The sequence below is a fragment of the Ophidiomyces ophidiicola genome, assembly GCF_022830035.1.
Source record: "Ophidiomyces ophidiicola strain CBS 122913 chromosome Unknown scaffold_3, whole genome shotgun sequence".
NCBI lineage: Eukaryota > Fungi > Ascomycota > Eurotiomycetes > Onygenales > Onygenaceae > Ophidiomyces > Ophidiomyces ophidiicola.
The window spans coordinates 812,586-837,132 of NW_026054643.1; the positions used below are offsets into that span (position 1 = coordinate 812,586).

At 50.5% G+C, this 24,547-nt stretch overlaps 7 protein-coding genes across 7 annotated transcripts; 3 read left to right on the forward strand and 4 right to left on the reverse strand.

Annotated features, from left to right (window-relative positions):
- Positions 1–174: 174 nt before the first annotated feature.
- Positions 175–3,893, reverse strand: LOZ57_001307 (uncharacterized protein; the record flags this gene model as incomplete). Its single annotated transcript, XM_049250398.1, has 3 exons — positions 175–1,710; positions 1,771–3,163; positions 3,223–3,893. The coding sequence occupies 3 exons, from the start codon at positions 3,891–3,893 to the stop codon at positions 175–177; spliced, it is 3,600 nt and encodes a 1,199-aa protein (XP_049110758.1).
- Positions 3,894–6,817: 2,924 nt separating this feature from the next.
- Positions 6,818–10,453, forward strand: LOZ57_001308 (uncharacterized protein; the record flags this gene model as incomplete). The annotated part of the gene is made up of 5 exons (XM_049250399.1): positions 6,818–9,554; positions 9,618–9,815; positions 9,869–9,920; positions 9,977–10,323; positions 10,380–10,453. The coding sequence occupies 5 exons, from the start codon at positions 6,818–6,820 to the stop codon at positions 10,451–10,453; spliced, it is 3,408 nt and encodes a 1,135-aa protein (XP_049110759.1).
- A 472-nt stretch (positions 10,454–10,925) lies between these two features.
- On the forward strand, positions 10,926–12,240 carry LOZ57_001309 (uncharacterized protein; the record flags this gene model as incomplete). Its single annotated transcript, XM_049250400.1, has 2 exons — positions 10,926–11,108; positions 11,197–12,240. The coding sequence occupies 2 exons, from the start codon at positions 10,926–10,928 to the stop codon at positions 12,238–12,240; spliced, it is 1,227 nt and encodes a 408-aa protein (XP_049110760.1).
- A 322-nt stretch (positions 12,241–12,562) lies between these two features.
- On the forward strand, positions 12,563–12,838 carry LOZ57_001310 (uncharacterized protein; the record flags this gene model as incomplete). Its single annotated transcript, XM_049250401.1, has 1 exon — positions 12,563–12,838. The coding sequence occupies one exon, from the start codon at positions 12,563–12,565 to the stop codon at positions 12,836–12,838; it is 276 nt and encodes a 91-aa protein (XP_049110761.1).
- Positions 12,839–14,817: 1,979 nt separating this feature from the next.
- LOZ57_001311 (uncharacterized protein) lies at positions 14,818–15,477 on the reverse strand (the record flags this gene model as incomplete). Its single annotated transcript, XM_049250402.1, has 2 exons — positions 14,818–15,111; positions 15,172–15,477. 2 exons carry the CDS (start codon positions 15,475–15,477, stop codon positions 14,818–14,820), a joined length of 600 nt encoding a protein of 199 aa, XP_049110762.1.
- A 1,096-nt stretch (positions 15,478–16,573) lies between these two features.
- On the reverse strand, positions 16,574–19,536 carry LOZ57_001312 (uncharacterized protein; the record flags this gene model as incomplete). Its single annotated transcript, XM_049250403.1, has 7 exons — positions 16,574–17,385; positions 17,430–17,512; positions 17,576–17,821; positions 17,873–18,264; positions 18,325–18,392; positions 18,432–19,061; positions 19,173–19,536. 7 exons carry the CDS (start codon positions 19,534–19,536, stop codon positions 16,574–16,576), a joined length of 2,595 nt encoding a protein of 864 aa, XP_049110763.1.
- Positions 19,537–19,996: 460 nt separating this feature from the next.
- On the reverse strand, positions 19,997–21,914 carry LOZ57_001313 (uncharacterized protein; the record flags this gene model as incomplete). The annotated part of the gene is made up of 5 exons (XM_049250404.1): positions 19,997–20,406; positions 20,457–20,578; positions 20,637–20,731; positions 20,787–21,529; positions 21,584–21,914. The coding sequence occupies 5 exons, from the start codon at positions 21,912–21,914 to the stop codon at positions 19,997–19,999; spliced, it is 1,701 nt and encodes a 566-aa protein (XP_049110764.1).
- Positions 21,915–24,547: the final 2,633 nt, after the last annotated feature.

Genomic DNA, 24,547 nt, shown 5'->3' on the forward strand with positions numbered 1-24,547 from the left:
AAAAGCTTTGACAGAAAATACTGCAGAGTTTTGAGGGGTCAAGGAAATTCGTTGTTGGTGTCATGAAGGCGATCCTGCTGCAATCGTTTTTCTTTTTTTTACCCAAAAACAAGAGGGGGAGATGGGGAGGGATGGCGGCGCTAGGCTGTCGTCTTTAAGTCCGGCGAAAATGTATCAAGGCTCTCTAACAATCTCAGCCGTGCTCTCAGAAAACGGCGAGTTGGCCGAGTTCGCGTTGTAGATGTGATCGCTGGCTCGATGTTGCTGGACGTATCCTAAACTTGATGGCCGGTCGGCTCGTTTCGACAAATAGCGCTCCGGGCCGGACCTTCTGCTGCGGTGGGCAGGGCGAGGGGTGGCTGGGTTGTCATCAAGAGGGTGGTGTATGCTTGATGCGGTGGAGGTCGAAGATATTTGGTCACTGGGGGTTGACGACGATTTGGATGCGAAGGGCAGGCGACCGGGGTCCTGCAACAGTTTAGTCTTTGCTTTCGGCGTTTCTACCTCGGACTCTGCACTGGAATCCGGGTGAGGGCCAGTGTCCTTTGCAGCATTGTCGGTGGAACGGTCAATGTCCGTCGAAGAATTCCGCTTCGAGCTGCGTCGCGGGATCGTGGGCGGTCGTATTCGCAGGCCCTGGAGCTCTGGGGGCTCTCGCTTGGTGCCCACCCGACTCGGCAACTCAATGGCATCGGTGGCGACGATTGGAGGCAACGACGGAGCTTCCGGGGCAACATTCGTCGTATTTTTATGCTCAGTTTCGGCTTCACTACCCTGCCCGGCCCCTGCGTCTGCCTCCGCATCCCTGGCTTTGCTCCCTGCAGGCTCGGGATCGTCCCGGTAAGGTTCGGGAAACACGTCCGGTTCCTCAGGAAGCATCACCCCAGGAACAGGTGCACGGGCGCTGCGAACAACCTCGAAGCCTCGTCCTTGCTCCTTCGTTTTGCCTCTGAAGAGACCCCGCAACCAGCCCGTGGCAGACGAGACGGGCCCAGTCGGGTCGGCCGGACCAGTCTTCAGCTTACGAGCAGGAGCCTTGGACAGCGCGGGACCGCGAACACGATAGAAAAAGTCGGCTTCACGAACAGCATAGTCAGTTCTAGGTTGGCGCGGATCCTCCTCTCCATCAGGATCATCTTTAGAGACACCCAGGTACGCAGGAGCAGGCGTTCCTCGGCCCGATACCGAAGGACCGTCGACTACGTCAATCTCATCCCCGCCCACAGTCTGATTCGAATCTCGTTTACTCCAATTACCCCACGATGTATGTCGCTGGCTGGATGGCGACATTCCGTCGAGCGTGGCACGGCGCTGTCTAGGAGGTCGATAGAAGTGATCAGCCGTCTCCGCATGTTTAAGCTTCACAAGGCCAGTTCGTGGCGAGCCGGTTCCCGAGTGTCGTCCTGCACCAGGGAATGCGCCGGCGGTGGCGGGCGTCGTTGGGGTGTATGGCACGCTTCCATCACCCCGGCTGTTCGCTACGCCGTAGGCACTGTTGGATTCCAATCCAGTGCTCATCCTGCTTCCAGCACCAGGCCTGCCTAGAAGAATTGCAGAGCTGCCGGAAAAGCTGCGGGCTCGATCTCCGTCCAATTGCGTGGACGGTCTTTCCATGTCACTTCCTAGCATCGCTGCCTCCGAATTTATGCTATGTCGTGGAACATGGCGGCGCCTGGACGTTCGACGGGAAAGTTGACGCATACCGAAAACCTATCTCGATTGTTAGTACGTTTTTCAAGCCCAGGTTTTAAGGAGCCAAAAGATGCATACTTTAGAAAGGCCTCCTCTAGCAGCCCCTCCTTCAACACCTCCCTCACCACCAGCACCAAGCAAACGAGCAGCAACCTCAATCAACGTTTGGATTGCATTGAGAAAGAAGCCAAAAAGCAAAACGACCCCGTGCATTACAAGAATAATATAACCGATCCAACCTCTGGAGGAAGCGGACACTTCCAAAGACGGAACAAAAGCGACACACAGAATAATTGTCAGAAATCGGATGATGGAAAGAACAGTATAATATGAATTCATGGACGTGGGATATTCAAAAGGCCGAAATGCTGCAATGGTAAGAACAAGGGTCACTTCGCAAATGGCGAGTAATACTATCTGCGCGATGCCAGATGGCTGGACCGCGCCGATCGCGATTCCTCGGATGAATGTAAGGAGAACTGAAATCCATGCAAAGGGTGCAGCGCTATCCGAAAAGGTGTTGTACAAAGGGCCGTAAAGAAGGACGGTGGGGAGATCGTCGAAGAGATATGACCGGGGTCGTGTTTTGGCGATAAGAATCAGAAGCCAGCCGGCAAAGAGGACCAGAAAAACAAGCAGAAGAGTAGCCAAAGCGACGGTAAGTATAGGTGAAGAGCTGGCTTTGACGAACTGGAACATTGACAAGGACACGATGGGTAATAAGAAGTAGTTGAACACGATACGAATGACGTTTCCAAGGGTAAACGGCAGATTTTTCGATCGCAGGTCCTCCTCTGGCTCATGGGCGATTTTGCGGTGTATCCATTGGAAAGAGAAGACAAGTTGGGTGAGCAGGGTGACACCGGCGATGATGGAGAGCAGCCATACCACCATGCCCGCCCATACATCTTTGGGAGCCGTCATGCCAACATATTGTCTCATACGATCAAGTCCGTAGGTGCCATTGACAGTGTATAGTCCATCCTGAAGTGATTGAACGCCAGTTCCATGGCTCACCAAGCTCTCATTGAACATCAGCGCGGACCAACCCACTTTACTTGTAGCAGGCTGGAAGAAGCCAGGATAGTCTAGTGTCAGGGAGCTGGTTAGAATAATGAATTGAATATACTGCAAACAGTCCCCAAATCCCGGCGTGACGAGACGAAGCAGATCTTCGTCCCGGCCATAGTTGCTGGTCCACCGAAAAATATCTGAAGTACCCCATGGGCTGAAGATCGCGGCAGATATAGTGGCAAACCCAACTATTATCAAAACGACCAGTGGAATATACGTGAGGACATTGGTGAGAGAGCGGCCTAGGTCCGGTACTATGTCAGCGGCGACGCAAGCAATGGGTGTTCCGGCCTGGTCGCCGGAATTCACTTGAAACGTGGGAAGTATTGAAGCGAAGGAATATGATGAGAAGAGGTCATGCGAGAATGAGAAGGCCCGTAGACGCGAGATGTCCGATCTATGGAAGACATGACAAATTAGTATTCAGGGAAGACATGAAGCTTGCCGAAAACGTACGCGTTGGCATGGAACACCGGGCCCATCGGGCACTGTCCCTGCACCACCGTCTCACAGAACGGACGCGAATTCGCCTTGTAGACCGTGAAACTCAACACATCCAGACGAGCGAAAAAGGTCGTAAACACGTTCGTCGACGGCTCGACATTCAGGATCTTGCCGGTGGTGACATTGGGATTCGACCACCGGGGGTCGTCGGGCAGCGGATAGTCCTCACGGGTCGTCAGGCCCGTCACATTGCCGTAGACGGTGACGTTCAGGGTGCGCCTCTGCGGCGAAGCGGCGAGAGTCGCCGAGACGTAGAGGGGTATGAATTGCAGACGGACGGGCTGCGATCTCACGATCGATTCGGGCAGGCAGTTATGGAAAGGAACGGAGGCCGCGTGCACGGGCGCGAGTAGCAGGAGGAGCACAGCGACGGTCTGGAGGAGGGCGAGGAGGGGCGCTGGACAGCGCCGCCGCAGCAGCAGCGAGGAGGGTGATAACGATGACGATGGAGATCTTGTTGTTGTACGATCCATCCGGCGACGACGAAGACGACCACCACAACAGCGCGCGTCGCTATTCCACACTCGACGGGGCCGCGTGAGGCATTGCAGGGCCAGATCGGTCTCCCGGGGCGAGTCGAGCGGCAGGGCAGCAGTAGCAGTACGGCGGCCAGGGCTCTTCATCACGATGGGCGAGCCAGCCTCCCAAGGAGGACAGTCTCCTGCGGGCGTTTCAAAGCCACAGCTCCGCGATGCCCGCGCTGCAGACTAAGAAAACCGTTTTTGTCTCCAAAGCGGGCGCTGCTCGACCTCCCACACGCCCTAGGGAAAAGTATGCACGGGTATGGTGCGCGGGTTGGTGTTGGGGGGAGGGAGGGATGGTTGCGGGCGAGGGTGACAGGGGAGAGCTCGGAAGGACGGACGATTTGCGATCGGGGTGGGCGGATTGGAGTGGAAAAAGGAGGGAGGAGACTGGCGGTTCCCAACAAAGGCCGGCAGCAGGCAGAGAGACAAACGAGCGGCAGGATTGGAGCGAATGTGGTGGTGATGGTAGTGGTGGTGGCAGAGTCGAACGGGCGTTGGCTGAGCCCGCAGAAACTCTTCTCATTACTTTCTTCTCTTCTCGCCCGCTCAAGCGAGGAAGGAAACCCCCCCCCCCCCCCAGCGGCCACGCCTTAAACTACTCCGGAAACTTGGAAACACGAAATTCACTAATAACGACGCCGCCGCAGTCGAGCCAGCATGCTTTGGGCTAGGCAGCGTGCGTGTGGCGTATCAGCGCGCGCTGGGAGAATTTATGAGACACTCCCAAGGCCTGCCAGCGCATTTGGCTCCCTGTTGTGCCGCTCAGCCGTTGCCTCCCACACCTGCGGGCGCGCCCTACAAGGAAGCCCGGAGCGCTGCGGGCTCTGGCTCTTCTTACATCCAGACGGACGGGAACGCGGTGCTTAGGCACTCAAAGGCCGCGAGGGCTGGCATCCTACGCGAAAGTAAGTTACGATTGCCGGATCCTGTGTGGAATCAAATCCATGCAGCCGTTCTGCGGGTCCTTGCTGCTCGGGAGGATCGTTCTTTTTTATGTCTATTATTATTATTATTATTATTTTTTCTTGAATTTTTTTTCCAGATCGCCGTGAGAAGCACGACAGACCTTAACTACCGGAGGCCCCAGCGAGGCTTACAATGCGACAGTGCGCCCGCCAGCGCGCATTCGATGGAGAAGCGTTGAGAGCCGGATCGTCGGCGGATACGGGCCGCAGCAGAGAGCTTGCAGGTGGGCTGCAGACGCTCCAGGGTGTGCCATGGCAGCTGCTGTACCTCGTCGCACATGCGTATGCCGTAAGGGACGAGGTGGTTATGTAGGTAGTTAGGTAAATGCCCGGCAGAGGCAGTCCAGGGGATTTATATCAACAGCTCCGTCGTGTGAGCCCTCCTCCTCCGCACTCTCTCTGTCTCCGCCACTGTCTCACCGACTCCGCCTGCGGCTGAGAAACCACGGCTCAGCCATTCCTCACCGTTTAGCCAATAATAGCCAGCGGGCGGCCCTTCACTAAAAGAAAAAATGGGCTGGTATCAGCCTTGCGGTTCGGGCGCAACAAAAAGGAACGCACGTAAAACAACCTGCCGGCGACAGGCTTCTCAACCCCAATCGCCGGCGGCTTCGTCAAGCAGCGTAGCCCGAGTGCAGCCGGGGCCGGCGCTAATGCTAAATGGCGTCGTCGCGGTGTTCGTTTCGTAAGTGGCCACTCTGATGCCACCCGGCGTTTTGACGGCTTGGAGGGCTTGGAGGGCCCAGAGGGCCCAGAGGGATTTTTGGCGCTCCTGTGCGCACGGCTGGCACGGCTGCTGGGAAGGGTTTTTCGTGCTCGAAGCTGCTCCCGTGGGAGAGCGCGTCGGTCGCCGTGCTGGGGGAGTGGCAGTGGTGAGTATTTATTGCAGCTGGGTGAGACGCGATCGCCGCGAGAACGCGCGTGTTGGTGAAGCCGCGCCACCACAGCTGTGGCGCCAACACAGTCGAGCCCGACAGCGCCGTCTTATAATATGGGAATTATATCGTGCCAACTCGGTAGGGCTGCGGTGCTGGCACCGGCTCAGGGCGCCAAACAAGCCTCGCGACGGGTGTTCAGGCACCCGGACAGGGCCAACCATGGCACGGCCAGAGCCTGTAGTAGTAGTGGGAGCGGCAAACGAAGAATAATACTCAGTAATGTGCTCCGTCGACGAAGCGTCTGCTGCGTGGTTACTAGTCCGCCGGGTTGGCTGGTTGGCGCTGCGAATGCCCGCCTTGGGCGGATCGGCCGGCGTTGCCTGGCCACCGCACGCCCAGCACGCGTCACGCCGGCGCTGCGATGACGCCGGGCATTCTGCTTCTTCTTTATTCTTATTCTGCTTGTTGCTGCTGCTGCTGCCGCCGCTGCTGCTCTGTCTGCTCGGCTGGCTGGCTGGCTGGCTGGCTGATCGACGGCCCGTCGCAGCACCGAAAGTGGCTCCTCGTTTCAGGACCGGCGCTGCAGCCAAGGGGGCCGCCCCCGTCCATGTTTCATCTCGGCTGCTCGTTCAAGCGCTCGACCTCCATCCTCCACGGCCTCGTCCGTCCTCGTCCTCCACGCCCTCGTGTGCTCGCCATCCCTCTGCGCCTAGTCGCTGCGCAGCCTGCTCCATCGCGCCCGACTCCTGCTGCTTAGCACCACCGTGGCCTGGCCTGTGCTGTCGAACCCTGCTACGCCCGCTGTCTGGCCGGCCCAGCATTCCCCATACATACCGTTCGCTTGCGCTCGACTCACCACCAACTACTCGCTCGCTCGCTCTCACTCGCACCCTCGCGCCCGCTCGCCCTCGACAGCTCGCGTCCCCGACCCCCCCCCAACCCGCCCGCTCGCGTGCCGGCGCTCGTTCTGACCCGTCGTTCGCATCCGCCGCTGATCCTCCAAGAACTCTGGCCCCCCGGTTTCGCTTTCGGCTGCCCACAATGATCGGCACGTGAGGCCTCGCGACCCCCCGTCCGCTTGTGCTGGTGGCCCGACTCTGTTGCCAGACCAGAGAGGCATGCTGGCCCGTCGATGCTCGCTTCGTCCTCGACCTCGCTTCCCCCGTGCCCGACTGCCACCATGGTTGTCGAAACCTCAGACCTCCGCATCAGCGCTGTCGCCGAAGCCAAAGCCCGCAAATGGCGCGACAAGATCTTCTCCAAGGAGAAAGACCCCAATACTTCGCGAGATGCGCAGATTGACGACTTTCTCGGCGCCTCTCGCAAACTCCCATCGCAGTCGCATCTCCCCATTCCTCCTCGTCCGCCGCTCCCGTCGCCGCGTGTCGATGTCTCCCTCCCACATTATCAGCCGCCGCCGCCGCCGCAGCAGCAGCAGCCGTCGCGTGCCGTCCCCGCCCCCTCGTCCGCATCCCTGCCCTACCACGCCCCCAGCATTGCTCAACCCGTGAAACGTCGTCAGCGGAAAGGCTTGACGGTCAAATTCTGCAATGAGCCCCCCCAAGTCATGGGCGAGGGCGGTGACGAGGCCGAAGAGCCCACCAAAGACATGATAGCCGCCTACCGCTCGCGCTCCAATTCCTCTGCCTCGACCTTTACCGATAGATCCGACTTCTCTCCAATCGACAGCCATTCCCCTCCAGACTCCCATCTTCGCCATCAGGCCACCCCGCCGTCAATCGCCATAAACCAGCCCCAAGACGAGTCCTTATGGCGGCCCCCACTGATAAAGAACTCGCAGGATTCGGACTTCCTACTGTCGCTCGGAGAAAACAACACACGTGGCTCCCGATTATCGTTGAGATTGTCGACAGATCCCAACTCGTTTGCGCGCCGTGTACAGGCAAAAATGAGAGCGGATGAAGGATTGGCCTTTCAGAAGAGTTTTGCAGAAGATGATCCCTCGTCGCCTTTAGAAACAACGTCCCCTACGAAAACAATCCTGCCACCACGAACTGAGGAAAAATCGGGTGGTCTTTCGTTCTGGTCTAGCGTGCTCAGTGCCCTCCCCAGCGAGAACCAGCCCTCCCGTCAAAACTCACCACCCACCTCCACCCCAACACCTTCATTACCTTCTATAGATACGTCGTCACATCACCCAGTTCGACCTCCTCCATATCTCAAATCGCCCGAAAGCTCTACAGCATCTACACAGCCCTCCTTCCAGAGTTACGATAGTGGCAGGGATTCGCCGTCGCTCGCCAAAAACTTGCGAAATGTTACGAACACGGTAGGCGACACCGCTTTGTCGGATTTTTCTGACTACGTGGGAAATTTCAGCCAACTTTTCAGTTTTGCCGCGGAAAATGTGAAACCGTCGATGGAGACGTCTCTTTCAGAGTGGGTCAGAGCATGTGTTTGGTGGTTTTTGAAGGGCAGGGGGGAGCTGGAGGCGTTCATGCGAACCCGTCCATCAAGTGCTGGTGGTAGTCCTGCACATATGGGCCTGGGAGACCAGTCGCAACAGGCAGTTGTGAATCTCTCAAAGGCCTGGTGGATCAACCAGACCATTATCCCCCAGCATCCAGAATTGGCAAAATTCGGCAGGATAAGCACCGATGCCATGCTCTCCGTCGCCAAAAGTACTGGCGATTCGCGAATTGTACACTTAATCACCCTTCATCAAAGCATGATCAGCCACCTGCGCGGTCTCGCGATGTCGATGAAGCGACACAACCTGCTTCCTTCTGGAAACGACCCCGCGCCCCTCGTTCAGTCCATCGATTCCAGCATCTGGATGAAATATCCGTTCTTTGCCCCTGACATCTCCGCTATTCTATCGGGCTCTTTCTCCAAATCGATGCTCGTTGACACGTCGATAAAGCAACCGGATCTGGGCGATATGATGCCCATGGGCGACACTAGTAGATACTTCTGCTACGGTCGCATGTTTGTAGAGGCGCATATCAGCTCTGGCGATGACGACTGCCAGCAGATCGCCATACCCTGCGTTCTGTCGATCACCCGTGAACGAGGGGATTGGAACGTCATCGCGACAATCACCAGCCAAACTGAGCTGGTCAACATTATCATCCAGGCCGATAAGAAACAAGGCGCGACGTGGACGGATGTCACTTGGCATGTAAGATCGTGTTCGATGCAGCTGCGCCTCCCTCGGGGGTTCGAGCTGGACGTTCGGTTCCATCAGGCCGATTTCTCGATGATATGGAAGATCGTGGAATATTCCCGCAAAGTCGAAGCCAGCCTGCAGCCCGAAGCCGGCGAACGATTGGTCTTCGAAGAAGTGCTGGGTATTTTCCAGTACATGGACTCTCGTCCCACCAAGGCCTTCCCCCCCGAGCCTTCGCCGCGCTGTCGAATCCGACTGTTTGAGAAAACTGTAAAAATCACGGAGGGCACGGGAACGCGTGAGTCGCACCGTGGATATCGATTCATCGCCGTGACCAGCCCCAATGTGAAAACCCTCACCAGCGTCTCTCACTACCTGGGCAGCGGCGAGCCCATCGTGTTTGGCTATCTCCGCGGCGACAATGGCGCGCCTGCTCTCGTTCTCAAGGTTAGAGAAGGCGACGACGTCTGCTCCATGATTCTCACGTTCGTCGATGCTGAGCATCGAACGAAAATGCATTCGCTCCTACTGGGGATCGTTCCCAACGGCGCTGAGTTCAAGACCGCCGATATACCGCTCAAGTCGTTTTCCATTGACAAGCCGACGGCGGGCAGCAGCGGCGGCCTGATGCTGAAAACACCTCTGCAGTTTTCTACCTCTACGATCACGGTTATAGATCAGTCTCCCGGGCCGGCGGAGCATGGATACGGGCGGACGGTTTTGTCTGAGCATCTTCGGGTTTTTGTCAGCTCGCAATGGGGTTCGGTTACGGATAGGGTTAATCTGGGTAAGTAAATACCACATAGATGTGGTCTGATTCGGAACATTTTTAATTGACTGGTGGTTTTAGGGCCCGGTGAGCTGAAGATTGGTCTTGATGTCAATATTCCAACGGCAATGAGTCTATATCGCCCAGCACAAAATGATTTGGGTGTAGCTATAGCAGAGAACCTGGTGCCAAAGGAGCTACCCAATGAATTAGCGGGCTTCCTCAAGACTGTGGGCACAAATTCTTCTGTTAGAAAGTATAATTTTGCATCAGTTCCAGGTTTGATCTCCCTGAGTGTATCTTTTGAGGTATATCAGCTGACGACTTGTTAGATCTACATACCTTCCAACATGCAATTACGGGCTATACGGTTCGCTTTGATGGGTAACTCTCACCTGGTGATCTATGATGCGATGAACTCTGCTAACCCAGAAAAACAGATATGCCTCTAGCTTCGCCATATCACGTCGAAGAATGGTGGTTCCTATCTACAAGAAATTCGAGGCAGGCCGAACTCGCCTTCAAGTCATCCAGCAAGAGAAAGTGTTCCAGCTGGTTGTATTCTTTTCTGACTTCAGCCTCGGAAAGTGTATGAATTTCGCCCTCAAGAGCACCGACATTTTCGAAAGCTTGCATCGCACGGGTAAATACGGTCTGAAGATCGTAGATGCCAAATTTGCTCTACCCAACTGCAGCGACGATGAGTCCGCTAGTTTTGTATGTCTAGATATGCCCGAATACCCTGGCGAGCACGACGATATTACAATTTGCTTTGATTCCGAAACCGGTGAGTGAAATCCCTGTTGTCATACTACGTTATTAAACTAATGTTTGGTTGCACAGATCAAAATAACTTCCAGTCTGCAATCCCTGGCACTGTCCGACGTCCTTTAAGGGTAGGCTCGTTTAAAAGATGAGCATGGCGATTTCTTTCCCCATTTCTAGGCGCAAGTCGGTGTACTTTTTTTCTTTTGTTCTTTTCAAGGTGTTCTTTCGTGGCAACTTGTGGGCTTGGGAATCTGATGACGGCAAATGAGCTCTTCTTTGTAACATTGTCTTATCTACATTTGCTTTCATTTATGCTTGCTATTCTGGATTTGCAGAAGGATAACCCCCTGGAGCTATGGCCAGTTTCTTTTCATTTTTCATTTTGCAATTTCATCTGGTCGGATCTTAGACTGTTCTCTCTCCCGAAGAGTAGTTTTCCAGCTATGTAGAAAATGACATGCTCATCCTCTCTAACGACCCTCTGCCCTGTATCAAAGCACGCCCTTTGAGTAGCTTATGTCATATTTAGCTAGGTTTCGGGGCGAAATCCGCCCCTCAATCCAACTATATATGGCACCAATAATCTCGATTCCGAGTCGTATATGGCCATCGTCGCTCGCAATGGCGGATAGTACTTGTAAAGGCATGGCTAAGCTGAGCCTGGAGGGCCGCGACAAAGCTACCATTGCCATTCACGCCGACGATCCCCTCAACGTCGTCACGGATGTCGCCCCGCCACTCCACGTCTCCACGACATTCCGATACTCGGACAACCCGGACGATCTGCTCCCATTCGACTTTGAAGTATGAGCCCCTTAATATCCCCTGATCAAGGTATACATAACCAGTTCAAAAATGCACTCACACAACTCTTTTCTCCCCCTTTCTGTAGCGCGACACGGCCCCCAACCCGGACCCCACCTGTCACATCTACTCCCGCGACAGCGCCCCCAACTACACGCGCTTCGAAACCATCCTGTCCGCGCTCCTCGGCGGCCACTGCACCGCCTACGCATCCGGCCTCGCCGCGTTCAATGCCGCGCTGGTCCTACTCAATCCCAAGCGCATTGCGGTCGGCAATGGGTACCACGGCTGCCATGGCGTGATCGGGCTCATGTCCCGGCTCACGGGGCTGGAGAAAATCGCGCTGGATTGTCCGGCCGAAGAGCTGGGGAAAGGGGATGTCATTTTGTTGGAGACGCCTCTGAATCCGTATGGAACGTCGTCTAATATCAAGGACTACGCCGACAAGGCGCATTCGCGCGGGGCGTATTTGATTGTGGACAGTACGTTTGGTCCGCCCGGTTTGCAGGATCCGTTTCTCTGGGGAGCGGATGTCGTCATGCATTCCGGCTCGAAGTTTTTTGGTGGGCATAGTGATATGCTCTGCGGTGTGCTTGCGACTAAGAACGAGGAGTGGAGGAATAGGCTGTTTGCAGACAGGTTGTTCTTGGGTAACATGATGGGTAACATGGAGGGTTGGCTGGGGGTTCGCAGCCTGAGGACCCTAGAGATCCGGGTGCAGCGACAGAGCCAGAATGTCACGGCGCTAGTTGGGTTCTTGGATCAAGCTTTGAAGAAGCCCAACCCTGAGCCTGGCGATGATGCGAGTGTTGTGCAGGCCGTAGTTAGGGAGATAACTCATTCCAGCCTTCAGCAAGGGGACATGGCCTGGCTGCCGAAGCAGATGTCTGGCGGGTACGGTCCCGTATTTTCTCTTATACTGAAGGAGGAACGCATGGCAAAGATGCTGCCTGCGAGACTACGCCTTTTCCACCATGCTACCAGTCTCGGAGGTGTTGAGTCTTTGATTGAGTGGCGTGCAATGACCGATGCAGCTATTGATCGAAGCCTTCTGAGAGTGAGCGTAGGGTTGGAGAGCTGGACTGATCTCCGGGATGATTTGCTAGCCGCATTTAAGACTCTACTAAATTGATAGGAACATTTCATAGCAATATTGTGTAAATAGTGGTTGAATAGAGATTTTGATATTCTATAACATTTTCTCCACGGGGCGTTGGGGAAAATCGGGATATTCCCCGCACTGGAACTGCTTGTTCCCCGCACCAATCCCACCCCCACCTAAAGTTCATTTTTGAGTTGACCGAAACCTTTCCATCCGAACCTTTCTCAGTATGGATCAATCTCAACCCAACAAAGATTGACCTTGATCGGCGAACACCACGCGTACGTTGAGCGACCGGAGCCCATATATTCATCGCATTCTCCACCTCTGTCCTTCCCAAAACTCCATAGTCATGTCTAACAAACAACCGACTTTTCAAATCCTCTATTTCGCCAGTGCCGCCTCCTTTACTCGCAAAGCCTCGGAGTCACTTCCTGCTCCTTTACCTGTGCACAAACTCTTCGATGTTCTAGAAGAAAGATACCCCGGCATGAAGGACAAAGTGCTCGTGAGCTGTGCAGTTAGTGTGGAACTGGACTATGTGCAGCTGGAGGACGATGGTACCGATGGCAGGGTGATCCAAGCTGGCGAAGAGGTCGCTATTATACCACCAGTCAGCTCCGGTTAAACCATGTTGTATAGGACCTTGGTCATTTGATTTGCATATAACTATACAATTGCCAAAAGCTTGACTATGCAAGAGTGGACGCTTGGGAAGGCCGTGTATCCGAGGGCGGGGGGTTGTGCCTCGTGTCATTACTATCTTGCAGAAGACATCTCACAATCTATTGATATCTTGCTGCAGAATTATCTACGTTGCTAGTAGATCCTGCCGCCCTTTGATAGAACGCGCGCCGCTGGCAACCGCCGGGGGAAGGTACGGGTGAGAAGAATGAAAGCCGGGTCGCACCCGTCGTGCCAGGACAGTCCCGGATGCAGAAGGAGCAGAAAGAGGCAGGCACCCCGTCGCACGTTGTTTATTTCAACGTCCGCCGCCGCCTTCGCCGCCTTTCTTTGACCAGTACCGATCCATCGTCCTCTCATCTGCGTCACAACGCCGCCGGTTTCGCCATATATCAGCCATCTTCCAGCTCGTATTTTCCATCACCTCGTTGATCAAAGCACATCTCTACTTCCCTACAGTCTCAAAATGAAGTTTATTGACGCCCTTGTCGGTGCGCTGCTAGTTGGATGGAGCCTAGCCATCGACGTCCCACCTTGCTCCGTAGGTTGTTCAAGTCTCCTGTCGCCAGACCTCGATGTTAATATGTGATTCAGAAACGCTGCTTCGACGTCGCCGAATCTAACCGTGGATGCAATGTCCCTGTGCAATACAGCTGCCTTTGTGTGGCGTCACAGTTGAGCAACGATTTTTACCGCTGCATCCATGTGCGCTGCAGTTCGGAAGATCAGAGCATTGCCCGAAACGTCGTCAATCGTCAATGTGGACGGCCACCTCAGCGGCGATCTGCACTAGAGGATATGAAAGGTACGGCATTTTCACGTTTTCAAGATCGTCAAAATGGCTTTTCTGCGAACCATGCGGCCCAAAGGAGGGCTCCTACAACTAAACGAAACCCTACTCCCCCAGTCCGCCTTCGTCCAAAAAGATCTTTGACCTTGGGACAGGTAGTTAGGGGCGTTTTATTTTCCATATTTTGCTCTTCATTAATTTTGTCCGTGGCGGTCATGATCGTATCGCTTATATTTGCTAGGGGGGTCACAGTGAGGGATGAAACGCTACCACATAGCGAAAGACTGCCCACCTCTAGTGATGATGGATTATGCCGCAGACTTTCGCTCCATTTTCGAGGAAAGAAATTATCCAACACAGTGCAGGATCAAGAACGTGAATTCTACAGCCAGGGTGTCTAAAAGGCAGAGTTTCTGTCCAACAGCTTTTATGCAGCAGAATTAGAGATGTGTCGACTTATTATTACAGTGCATAATAATATTCACTAGTTTTCACAATGGCAAGGTTTATTTTGTTGTAGGCGTGCTGCAATGGGACTCTAAAGTTTCACTTCTTAGATATGTGCATAGATATAACATCAGATGGAATGGACTTAGCATTAGGAATGCGAAGTATATATGTAGCTCCTTGTAGACGCCTTTTAACCACCTCAGAAACCCTCCTAGCATCCCCAGAGCAAACCAGGGGTCAGTTTAAGTGTCATTAGAAATCAAGGCATATTGTTATTGGACTGATCTTTCTCAAGTGCCCACCTATAGCTCACCTACTATAGCTAATATTAACTAGGTAGTTGATTTGTTAACATTCTCATCAAATATAGTTGGCCTAATAACTTTCTTGCCTTTCTAAAATAAGCCCTTCTTCACGACCTACTAGTAGAAAACTACAAGACTGAGGGCTGTCTGCCTTGAAGCTCCGATATCCATTAATTAAGCAGTCTTTAAGCTAACTACATCATGAACTCTCCCCTGTTACAGTTAGGATTCTAATATGGTAAAAGCTACGACTTGCTTGTCTATGGAAACTTTTATCTTCGAACGATTCTTTCCATTTGACTAACTAAATGATTAAAGATACTGATCTTCCCCTATGTCTCTCTCAACGATGCTCTTTGAACCTTAGGCTTGACGCTCTCAACATCCAACAGGCAAGGCCTTAACGTTTGTTGGGGTTTTGGCCAGATTAACCTCCGCATTTCGTCTGCGAACAAGACCTGGAAGCACCTGGCCACCGGCCTTGTTCCACTTGGGCAACTCCTCGGAGATGACAGTGTTAGGGGCCTGTCCAGCATTTAACCTCTGGATGAGGGTAGATGACTTTGCAGCGGCACTGCCAACGTTGAAGGACCAGGAGACAAGGGCACCGTATTGGTTGGCGTTGAGGACCACGAGGGTCTTAGTTGAAAGTGTGATAGTTTGTTGGAACTCCTATTGAAAGACGTTAGTAAGTATCAAATATAATCAGCAGAGGCGGTGGGTTGATCTCACTTTCAGGTCGGATTTCAACAGGCTTGTGGCGGTGTCTTGCGTTAGGGGAAATGGGTATGGGACTTCACTGCATCCCTTGCTTTTGCAAAGATGTCCATAGCCGACAGTCGGCAAACCGATTGGATCTGGGGCAGGTCTGGGAACAAAACCTTCGAATTCTTTAATCAAGCTGATTGTTGCAGCGTTTACATCTGGACCGATACAGGCGCGGGCTTCGAGATCAGAAGCCCGAGCTTCTGTCGTGGGAGCAGCTAAGCCCGAAGAGAAGAGGAAAAGGGCGGCAGTGATAATGGTGGAGTAACGCATGTTTACTCTCTTTGCTTAGCTGCAGGTAAAAGAAGATGAAAATATCTGATAATCTTGACTTTGGCAGTGGAATTGTTCTACCGAAGAAGCCATGGAGGCCCTTTATGTATGCGTTTGCGGCAACTTCCACGTCAGCCGGCGCCTTGCTATTTCTCTGCCTTGCATGGAGAATGCTGATCACGTTGCGAGATTTTTGGACGTTTTTGAGATCTGGTCATCTCCAATGCAACCTTTCTAGCCATGGAAACCTGGAGGGAAACACCCTGTCAAGTAAAGCATCAACTTGGAAACCGTCTTCTTACCAATTTTGGTGCCTCAGAATGTAAAAACTAGTCGGAGCTGAGCGTCCAGCCATTGGGATGTCTTAGTCTTGTCGATTGATATCCCAGGTAAATGAGTGCAGAAGTTTCGAAACCAATACACGGTGCAGCGGCAGAGAAAGCGAATCAAGTCGCATGCGTATTCGTAAGAAGAATCACATTCTCAATCGGATATCAGTATATGGAACGAAGGAACGAAGCTGGCGAGGTGACAGAGATCGCCTGGTTTTGAAGAGTCAGCTTTATGCTCATGATTCGTTCGCTGAACTGCATGCAGGAAATAGACCTTGATACCCGGCTATCCGCAGCCGAAGCAGCTTCTTATCTTCAATGGCACAGTATTATTAACTCGTACCAGTGAATACGAGTTTGAGCTGTTTGACCGTTCTCTCCGAGTCTGCCTTGCCTAGAAGCTGGGGCATTGAGCTAATAAATGTCGGACAATGTACTCCGTACGGAGTAATAATTGGCCACTGAAGCAAGCAGTCGACAGATTTCCCAGAAAAATTCTCCAATAAATATTTACTCATTTATTTTCATTTTCATTTTTGTTTTTTTGAGAATCTGCACTCTTTAATCCTGAGACGCATGACATAGTTCCAGGTAATGCGAACCAAGTATGAAATTGCAGGTTTTTATGGGATTCAAAGGCAAAAAAAAAAAAAAAAAAAAAAAAAAAAAAAAAAACAAAGAGCTCCTGAAAGCCAGGGCAGCCGAAAGTAAATCAATCTTCAAAAAAAAGTCACACATTACAAGGGCGACAGAAGCAAGTTAAACTAGGACAATTCAACAAGATCGCTATCTTCAACTCTATCTTCAGCTCCCCCGCTCATTTGAGCAGCAGGTCGTTTCCGATCTATTATTGGAGACAATGTTTGTTCGCCACTTTGTACCGCTATCAGGGATATAATATGCTCGTAGAAATTGGCGCCTAGAATACGTTCCACATCACTGCGGACTCCTAAAGACGAAATCATTTGTTTGGCAAGATTAGCTCGTTTTTCCCATTCTAAATGTGCATTGCTTGTTTTTGTGATTCCCAGAAAATGGGAATCGCCGCTTTTCATTAGTTTGATTTTAAGTCCATGCTTGTGATGGGTTTTCAAGTGACCCATTTTGCTACCTGAATCCAGGATTCGAGTTGTTCTTAGACTCGGGCTCTGCAGAAATGCATTCATTTCCTGGCAGCTTTCGCAGCAGCAAGTACACAAATCTGTATCTGTAAAATCCATCCGGCTTGGTTCCTTTTTAACATACAGCTCCAAGTATAATCGAAGAAAATCTGTTGCAAATCGCACACACTCCTCATCGGGAGAATCTATGTCAATAAGGCACCATGAAATCATGCGTTTCAAGAAGGGAAATATTAGGGCATGAGACCCCTTTTCACCATTTTTTGCATTGGTAGCCGCCTTTCTTAGGCCGTCATATAGTGGCATGGCCGAGATTTTAAGCAGCTGACACTGACAAACTATATTAAGTAGATCACAGTCGTTTAGTCTTTCAGTAATCCGATGCTCAAAAAACGGGTCCTTCGAAGTCATAGTGCTGCGATGCTCTCCAATCTTCAAGTAAGGTACCATTTTCGCTAAGAGGTCTTCATAAAATGGCGAAATTTTTCCGCCTGCTTACCTGTGTTGTTTTGACATAAGTTTGTTAAGAACGTGGAAATGAATGACGGCTGTGTTATGAAACTCATAAGGACTGCGTTGACCCTATGACTGCAGCTTAGCTTCTCTTAATTTCATATCGACAGGCTCTATATATGTTTCACTTACTTAGATTTCATCCTATAATCTGGATAGAGAGTCATAATCCAAACAAGATGCTTTGTGTCCTCGCGCCTGGCAGATGGTATTAACGACAGAGAACTTTCAATATTTGTTCTTTGCCATTCTTCGAGTGCCTTTTTTTTCTCCAAAATATCATTACCAAGGTGCTCCAAGCAAGCGTTTGCAATCATTGGTATGGCCATGGCCCTTAGGGAGATCGTGGAGCCAGTTTTCTTAAGAATGGTATCCAATCTTGAATTATTGTTACCAAAATATCCGCAGTTCATAGTAGGACATACTTACAGTCGAATTCCTTCTTTACAAGCCTGGTTGCAAAAACTCTTCGATATAATTTCTATGAAAGGTGGCAACAGGGGGTTGCTAAGATGATCAATGACCCTTTCACAAAGGTCCATATTTTCTCCTTCGGCAACCTTGCAGAGGATTGCATCGGCAAACGGAACTAATGTGTCATCACCTTGAAAATAGACAGGTCTCTCGATTCTTTTCATCTTATTGTTATGATAAAACACGAGATTCGCGATGGTTTCAAATTCACTTCGCGCATCAGTGTTTTTAGGGCCCGATAGTAAACAAAGTAGGCGGTCTATCCATTCTGACATGCCGGGTTTCGGGGGTAACATGCGTTTGAAGAGAAATTTCACCCTAGATATACGTGGCACTATGACCACAACCTAGTATATTCAGTAGATCGCTCCGTATAAACGAGTGAGGTATACAGTCAAGAGGCTTACAGTTCGTCTGTAGAAATGGGTTGCCGATACTCCTTCATTTCCAGTGTAGCCCGAATAGTTTTCCGAATCTGGCGCCCCAGTGACAGCATTGTCTTAAATAAAGTCACCAGTACCAATGTCCGAACTATCAAAGGCCTTGGTTCCATCCAAATGCACCACATTTCCAAGCACAGTCTTCTCATAGCAAACGTCAATAATTTCGTGGTACTCGCAATTCTCTGTTCCAATAGGAAAGTCATCATACTCATCGCACCCCCCATCAGCCTGTCGCTCAACAGTGCCCAGGTATAGAGTGGTATCCAGTACCTTGCATACAGATCGAAGCTGAGCGACATGTGAGTCGTCTTTCTCTTTCATGCTTTCAAACTTCAGTCTAGACGTTGGATTTTCATGGGATAACATATACAGCAAAAGTTCAGGGGCAAGTCCTCGTCCAGATTCAGCCTCCGAGATCCAGCCCTTCATCGCTGTCTCAAGATTAGGATCCACTAGAACGAATGAAGGGGTATCACCAGGGCCATCATGTATGAGGTTATAAGTTATCACCATCCGATACCCGCTTTTGACAGGCTTGATCTCATGGGTGACATCTGAGTACCAGGCCGCAAAGGACGTACTAGAACCGGACGTTGCTGCAGATTCGAAAATGCGAGATTCTCCCTGATGAGTGACAACTACCTCGCCACCATCATGTTTCGAAGGGAGGCACACAATCAGAGTACCGAACATTCCATTTGCTTTAGGGGGACTCGAAATGGCAGGAGAAGATATTCAGTGGCATCATGAAGACTGTTATAAAGGGGCTCGGAGTGTCAGGCAACACCGGGCGTATCAGGGCAGAGCGATACAAATTTCTACTCTACGAGCCGGGTGCCTTCTGTCTACCACATCAAGATTTTGCAGTTCGAACTGACTCGCATCTAGTTCCCAGCATTTTCGGACCGATGTCACTAGAGTCTCCGTTCCCTGACCAAAGGGGCTTCGATGGCAGACGTCGATGATAGCTGCGGCATCGGCCTGGGATAAAGGAAGTTTAACAAGGCCCAGACCGTTGATGTGGAGACCGGGCGAGACACTGGGCGAAACCCGGTCACAGCAGGCAAAATCGCCAGCTGTCTCGATTTTCTGGAGGGCGCTGAGAATCTTCGTTTTGATCGCTGTGGTGGTGCGTTTTCGGGCAGCTTTGAAAGTACGCTCGCTCGCCGCTGGCATTTTCACAGCCTAAAAGGCAAACTGTTACATTGGCAGCAACAGAGTCAACTGATTTGATCTGTTCGCTTGAGGGCTATTTAAGCAAATTACGCGTAGCTAGCGCGACTGTGACGCGTCGAAGATCGGCTAGGCAACAATATCTGCAAGACAGGTCAGTCTTGCATCCTTTGTTTAGTTAACCAGTACATGAAAATGAGTACGAAAATGAGTGCGGAGTACTGAGACCTTTATCGGCCATGATTTGTTTTAGGCTTGGTGTACGGAGAATCTTGCTCATACCTTATTTTTTTATAAAGAGAAGATCACACTTGGCAACTGGAAAGGAGAATTCAGAGAAAAGGCTGTAATTGATACATGAGTCGCGCCGCATTCTTCATTCCCACCACCATCTAAAGTAGGAAACTGAAATTCATAGGATATATATCGAGCATTTTGTTGCTGCAATTCCAAGTTCCCACACCTATTTTGTGGAAAGAGCCTTATTCCCACAGTATTCTACTCCATCTACAGCATACCCCTCGGGCATGTACCCGGATATTTGGAAGTATTTACGGAGGCTTTCTTGCTTCAAAATCTTGTCAGAGGCAGTCATGGGGACTTCCTCATCATCCTGGAGCACTCGCAGAAGGGTGGGCAGCTTGTACCAAGACATCTTAGCAGCAGTAAGGTCCTCGCGTATTTTCTGGAGAGTAATGCGCTCATACTCTTCGCCCGTCGTTTTCCGCTTTCGGGGCCGGACAAGTGCAGCAACCACACCACTTGCTTCGTGGTCTAAAACCGGTAGGATATGGGCCTCGGAAATGTACGGCAGATTCATTAAGCACTGCTCGACGGCTAAAATAGGCACTTTCTTGTCGTAGACCGGAATCCCTTAGGTTAAAGCTTAGTTTAGGTGGTCGAAAGGAGAATAAAGAACCTACAGTCACTTGAAACTCTTCCATCGAAAAAATATTTATCCCCAATACGATGAACATAGTCGCCCGTTTTATAAAAGCCTTCATCATCAAATGCCTTGCGCGTCCTCTCCTCATCATTGATATAACTAAGTCAGGATGTAAATACACAAAGTCTTCCATGGGTGTTGGAATCGATGCACTTACCCGACAAACATGCTATCACTTTTGACAAGGAGTTCACCGCGATCGCCATCAGAAAGCTTCACTGAGAATCCCGGAAGAGGCGTTCCAATACATCGCTAGCACTTATCAGCAAAGAAAGGGGGAGATTATATTGCAGCAGCATGTACGTACCTCCAAGCTTTCCCAGCCATCTGGAGTGATCATCACACCTCCACCCATCTCGGTGATTCCGTAGCCATTCTTGATAGGCATATTCACGAGGTCTTTAAAAAATTTCCTTGCAGAGGGATTAAGCATCGCGCCGCTCGGGAGAACGGTATGCAGACTTCGAAGCCCATTGACATACTTGTCACGTTCCTGGGGCGAGAAATCACGAATGTTGTCATTATAGTATTCCATCATTGCCCTTAAACGCCTTGGAGGCAGGCTCATAATTGTAATTTTTCCATCCTTCAAAATTTCCCAGAACTGTTCAGGCCCCGACTCACTCTTCATTATATGCATTCTTTCTCCATTCAATACTGAAATCAGAAGTCCCATTGCGCCGCCTATCCAGTGTATCGGGCTAGACGCAAGATAAAAATTTGTTGGGTCTTCCTGACCTTCCGTGAAATAAAACAGTTGGCGAGGGAGAATAGCCCCTTTCGGTTGGCCGAGCGTTCCAGATGTAAACAGAACCAAGCATCCAGTGCATGGAGGAAGAGACAAGTATTCACTAAGCTCTAATCCGGCATAGCCTTTTGGCCAGGAGGTTGCCCTTGATATTAGAATGGTATCCAGCTCCTGCCTAGATTGGGCTTTAATATATTCTCTTGTTGCTTCGGCGTAATCAAGAGTCTCAGCCTCTGTAAGGACACAGGTAGCATCGCTTTTATTGAGAAAATACGTCGTCTTCTCCAACGCAATTCCCGGCTCTACATTTTTTCATGTTAACATTTTGGTTGAACTGATTGAGAGGTTAGTCATACTTAATGGAACACAGTTACCCCCTAGAGCAGCAATAGCTAGGAAGCTAATTATGAAGTTGTAGCCGCTGAATCCGAGGAATGCTATTGACGTTGCATGGTCTTGCAGAATTCCTCGTTCATCAAAAGAGGTGTCAGGGAGACGCCGCTGTAGGACTTGGCGCAAGTGAATAACATCGTTAATTAAGTCATCGTAGCTGGCATCTATACTGCCGTACTCGTCATGAATTACATTTCCTGGTACTTCTTTGGAGAATCGGCGCAGCTGACTGAATATAGGGTCATCTGGAAACAAACAGGGTGCAAGTTCAATTTGGTTCTTCAAACCAGGCATTTTTGCGAGGAAAGGATAGTTTTCTCGGGTATCAATCTTAGATCATATAAACGACCGAACTCGAAAATTGCAAAGCAATTTCTCTCCTTTTCTTTTTTATATTGCAGACAGTCTGAACGAAAAAGGGCTGGTGGAAATCATGGAAAAGGTTTGTGCAATTAAAGATATGGGTCCTCTCCGACCAGCTGCAAGGTAGCGCGAGCCATTAGAAAGACAGAACGTGCATCGGGTTCGCACAGCCAATAACTCAATGATGTGTGATCATCCATATTCGCTTGAAGTCGGCTTGTGGCTAACTAATGAGTTAGTTATCTGGTTGAGACGTAGAGAAGAACGGCGCTCAGTGGAGCCGTTGAAGATGTCCCAGCCCGTTTATGGTGGTGATACGAAGACGTGGTGTGATGGCGTTGATGGCGTCTTCTTGGCGGTACCAGAGGCGGTAATTTACATTGAAATGAAAATACAGCCTCTTCGCGAGAGGGCGTGCATCCCTGTAGTATGGCCCTGAAGGGCCACAAAACGCCCCAGCTCTAGGGCATGAAGCCCCCAATTCCAGGCTTGCCTCAGCTCGAACGTCAGCTCGTATTTTTGTGTCAAACTAGTTATGTATCAAAATTTCTGTCCCACCGAAGCGCTCAATAACACCACAAAAAAACACTTTTCCCTCGGGTTTGACGCCCACTGCGCAATATTCTGTACTTCATACGGAGTGTGCCGCCGGCCATCACACTCTGTCCTCCATACTATTATGCGATCAACTGTCGATCGTACAGTAACCTGATGTTCCCTGCAGAGACTATTGAGTGGTGTTTCTACCTACGGAGTTCAGAGTAGTTACAAAGCTCAAACATCACCGCATTCGAGAACAGAGTTATTCTTGCATATCTTATTCCCAGGAAAAATTACTCCCCCAAACATCGCAAAAATGGCGAAAGCAAGAAAGAGAAATAAAACTAGTATCACTAAAAAAGCTCATACCATATAAGAGCGCGAGGCGCGGTTCGGAGCTCTATCATGGACCTTTTTTCAACGCAGAGCAAGCTGCAAGGAATGTCAACAAGCCATCCATTCTGTATATTTTTAAATCCATTTTTCAACTCCTATACCTTCAGACAGGTCTTGATTTGGGATATTGCAGCCGCCACAACCCAATGATTATTTTTGCCCCAACACGTTCTAGGAAGCCCATCTATAAAAGTGACGGTGCCCCTCCATACCCTTGGTTTTCAGCGAATATAAAGTGCTACAGTGCACTTCCATACATTGAAAAAAGCGAAGTGTCCCTATTTTTATATTAAAGAGGACAAAATGTCACATCGGCTCAATGCAAAGGCTCGTAAGTATTAGGCCACATATTCTCCTTCTTGTCTGCACTGTACTATGTAAGGAGTGTAATTATATCGCGAAATTTATTTAGAACATTACATATAGCTGGTTGTTGCAAGAGGATTATCGATGATATACTCTGTACAGGAAGATGTGCTCGTCATTATCAGCGTGCCGCGTACGGAGTATTCAGCGGCCAGAAGCAGTCAGAAGTAACCACTGTACAAGCTACCTGTCAGCCACCGTCTCAAGGAATGCCTGCAATCAGGTAAGGGCCTTCTAAAGACCCGCAGCAGCGTGACTATATCACGAGGGAATCAAGAAAGGTAGAAGGACTAGATGAGGCGGCTTATATCGAGGCGTTCGGAGGTTGAGTTGAGGAGAAGAGGGGGGTCCTCGCTGCGCGTTCATGTTGGAGCTAACTTAATTTATCATTGGGCTTATGCGTGCTCTGAACTCCCATAGCTAAATCAATTGCTCTTCATCTTATTCATATTAGATGCTATAACCTGTTCAATTATAGGGCCAAAGTATGATGTTACTCTGAGGGATTATCAGGGAAATGGGAGGCAACAGATTATGGAGTAACTGGTGGAAATCAGTTCCCCAACATTAATTCTAGCGCCATTGAGAACTTTGTAAATGCCTTGATTCCCATGATATTTGGAACAGTAGCAATTCACTACAATCAACACTTAAACCCTCCTTAAAAATAGTCCGAATCTCGCCATTTAGTGATACAGGCGATGATCAAACGGCCATATAAAATTAAATACTTATTTATCGGTTCCCAAATATTTTCCTATGTTGGCCCAGCAGGGAATGTTGTACCGGAGACCTTTGGCATCCACTTTGCGGAGTCTTTGCAGTAGATCTCTGTAGAGACAGGCCAACTCTTAGAATCCTCAAGTGCAGCAGTGCGGATTATGTATTTGGACCCCAAAACGGTTTGTTGATGGTACACGTGGGTAGAGCAAGAAGAGCAGAAAAAGCAGTGAACAGGATTTCCTATCATTTTTTTTGTCAGTCTAACTATGTTTTGGGGGTGTAACAGCCAATACATACCAGAGTCTCCGCTATACGTATATTTGGTCAGATTCCCCTTTTTAAGGCTGAAATTTTGCTCTGAAATGACCTGATTCATTGTGAATTCTCCGCCATTTATCTCTTTACAGGCATTGCAGTGACTAGATACCAAGTCAGCTAATATCACTGAGGGCTTGTCTGGCTGGGCTAGAAGACAGAAAATGCGTTTTTGGGGGGGTGAAGGTACCAGAGAACATGGGATTTCTCCTGCTCCTCCAGTT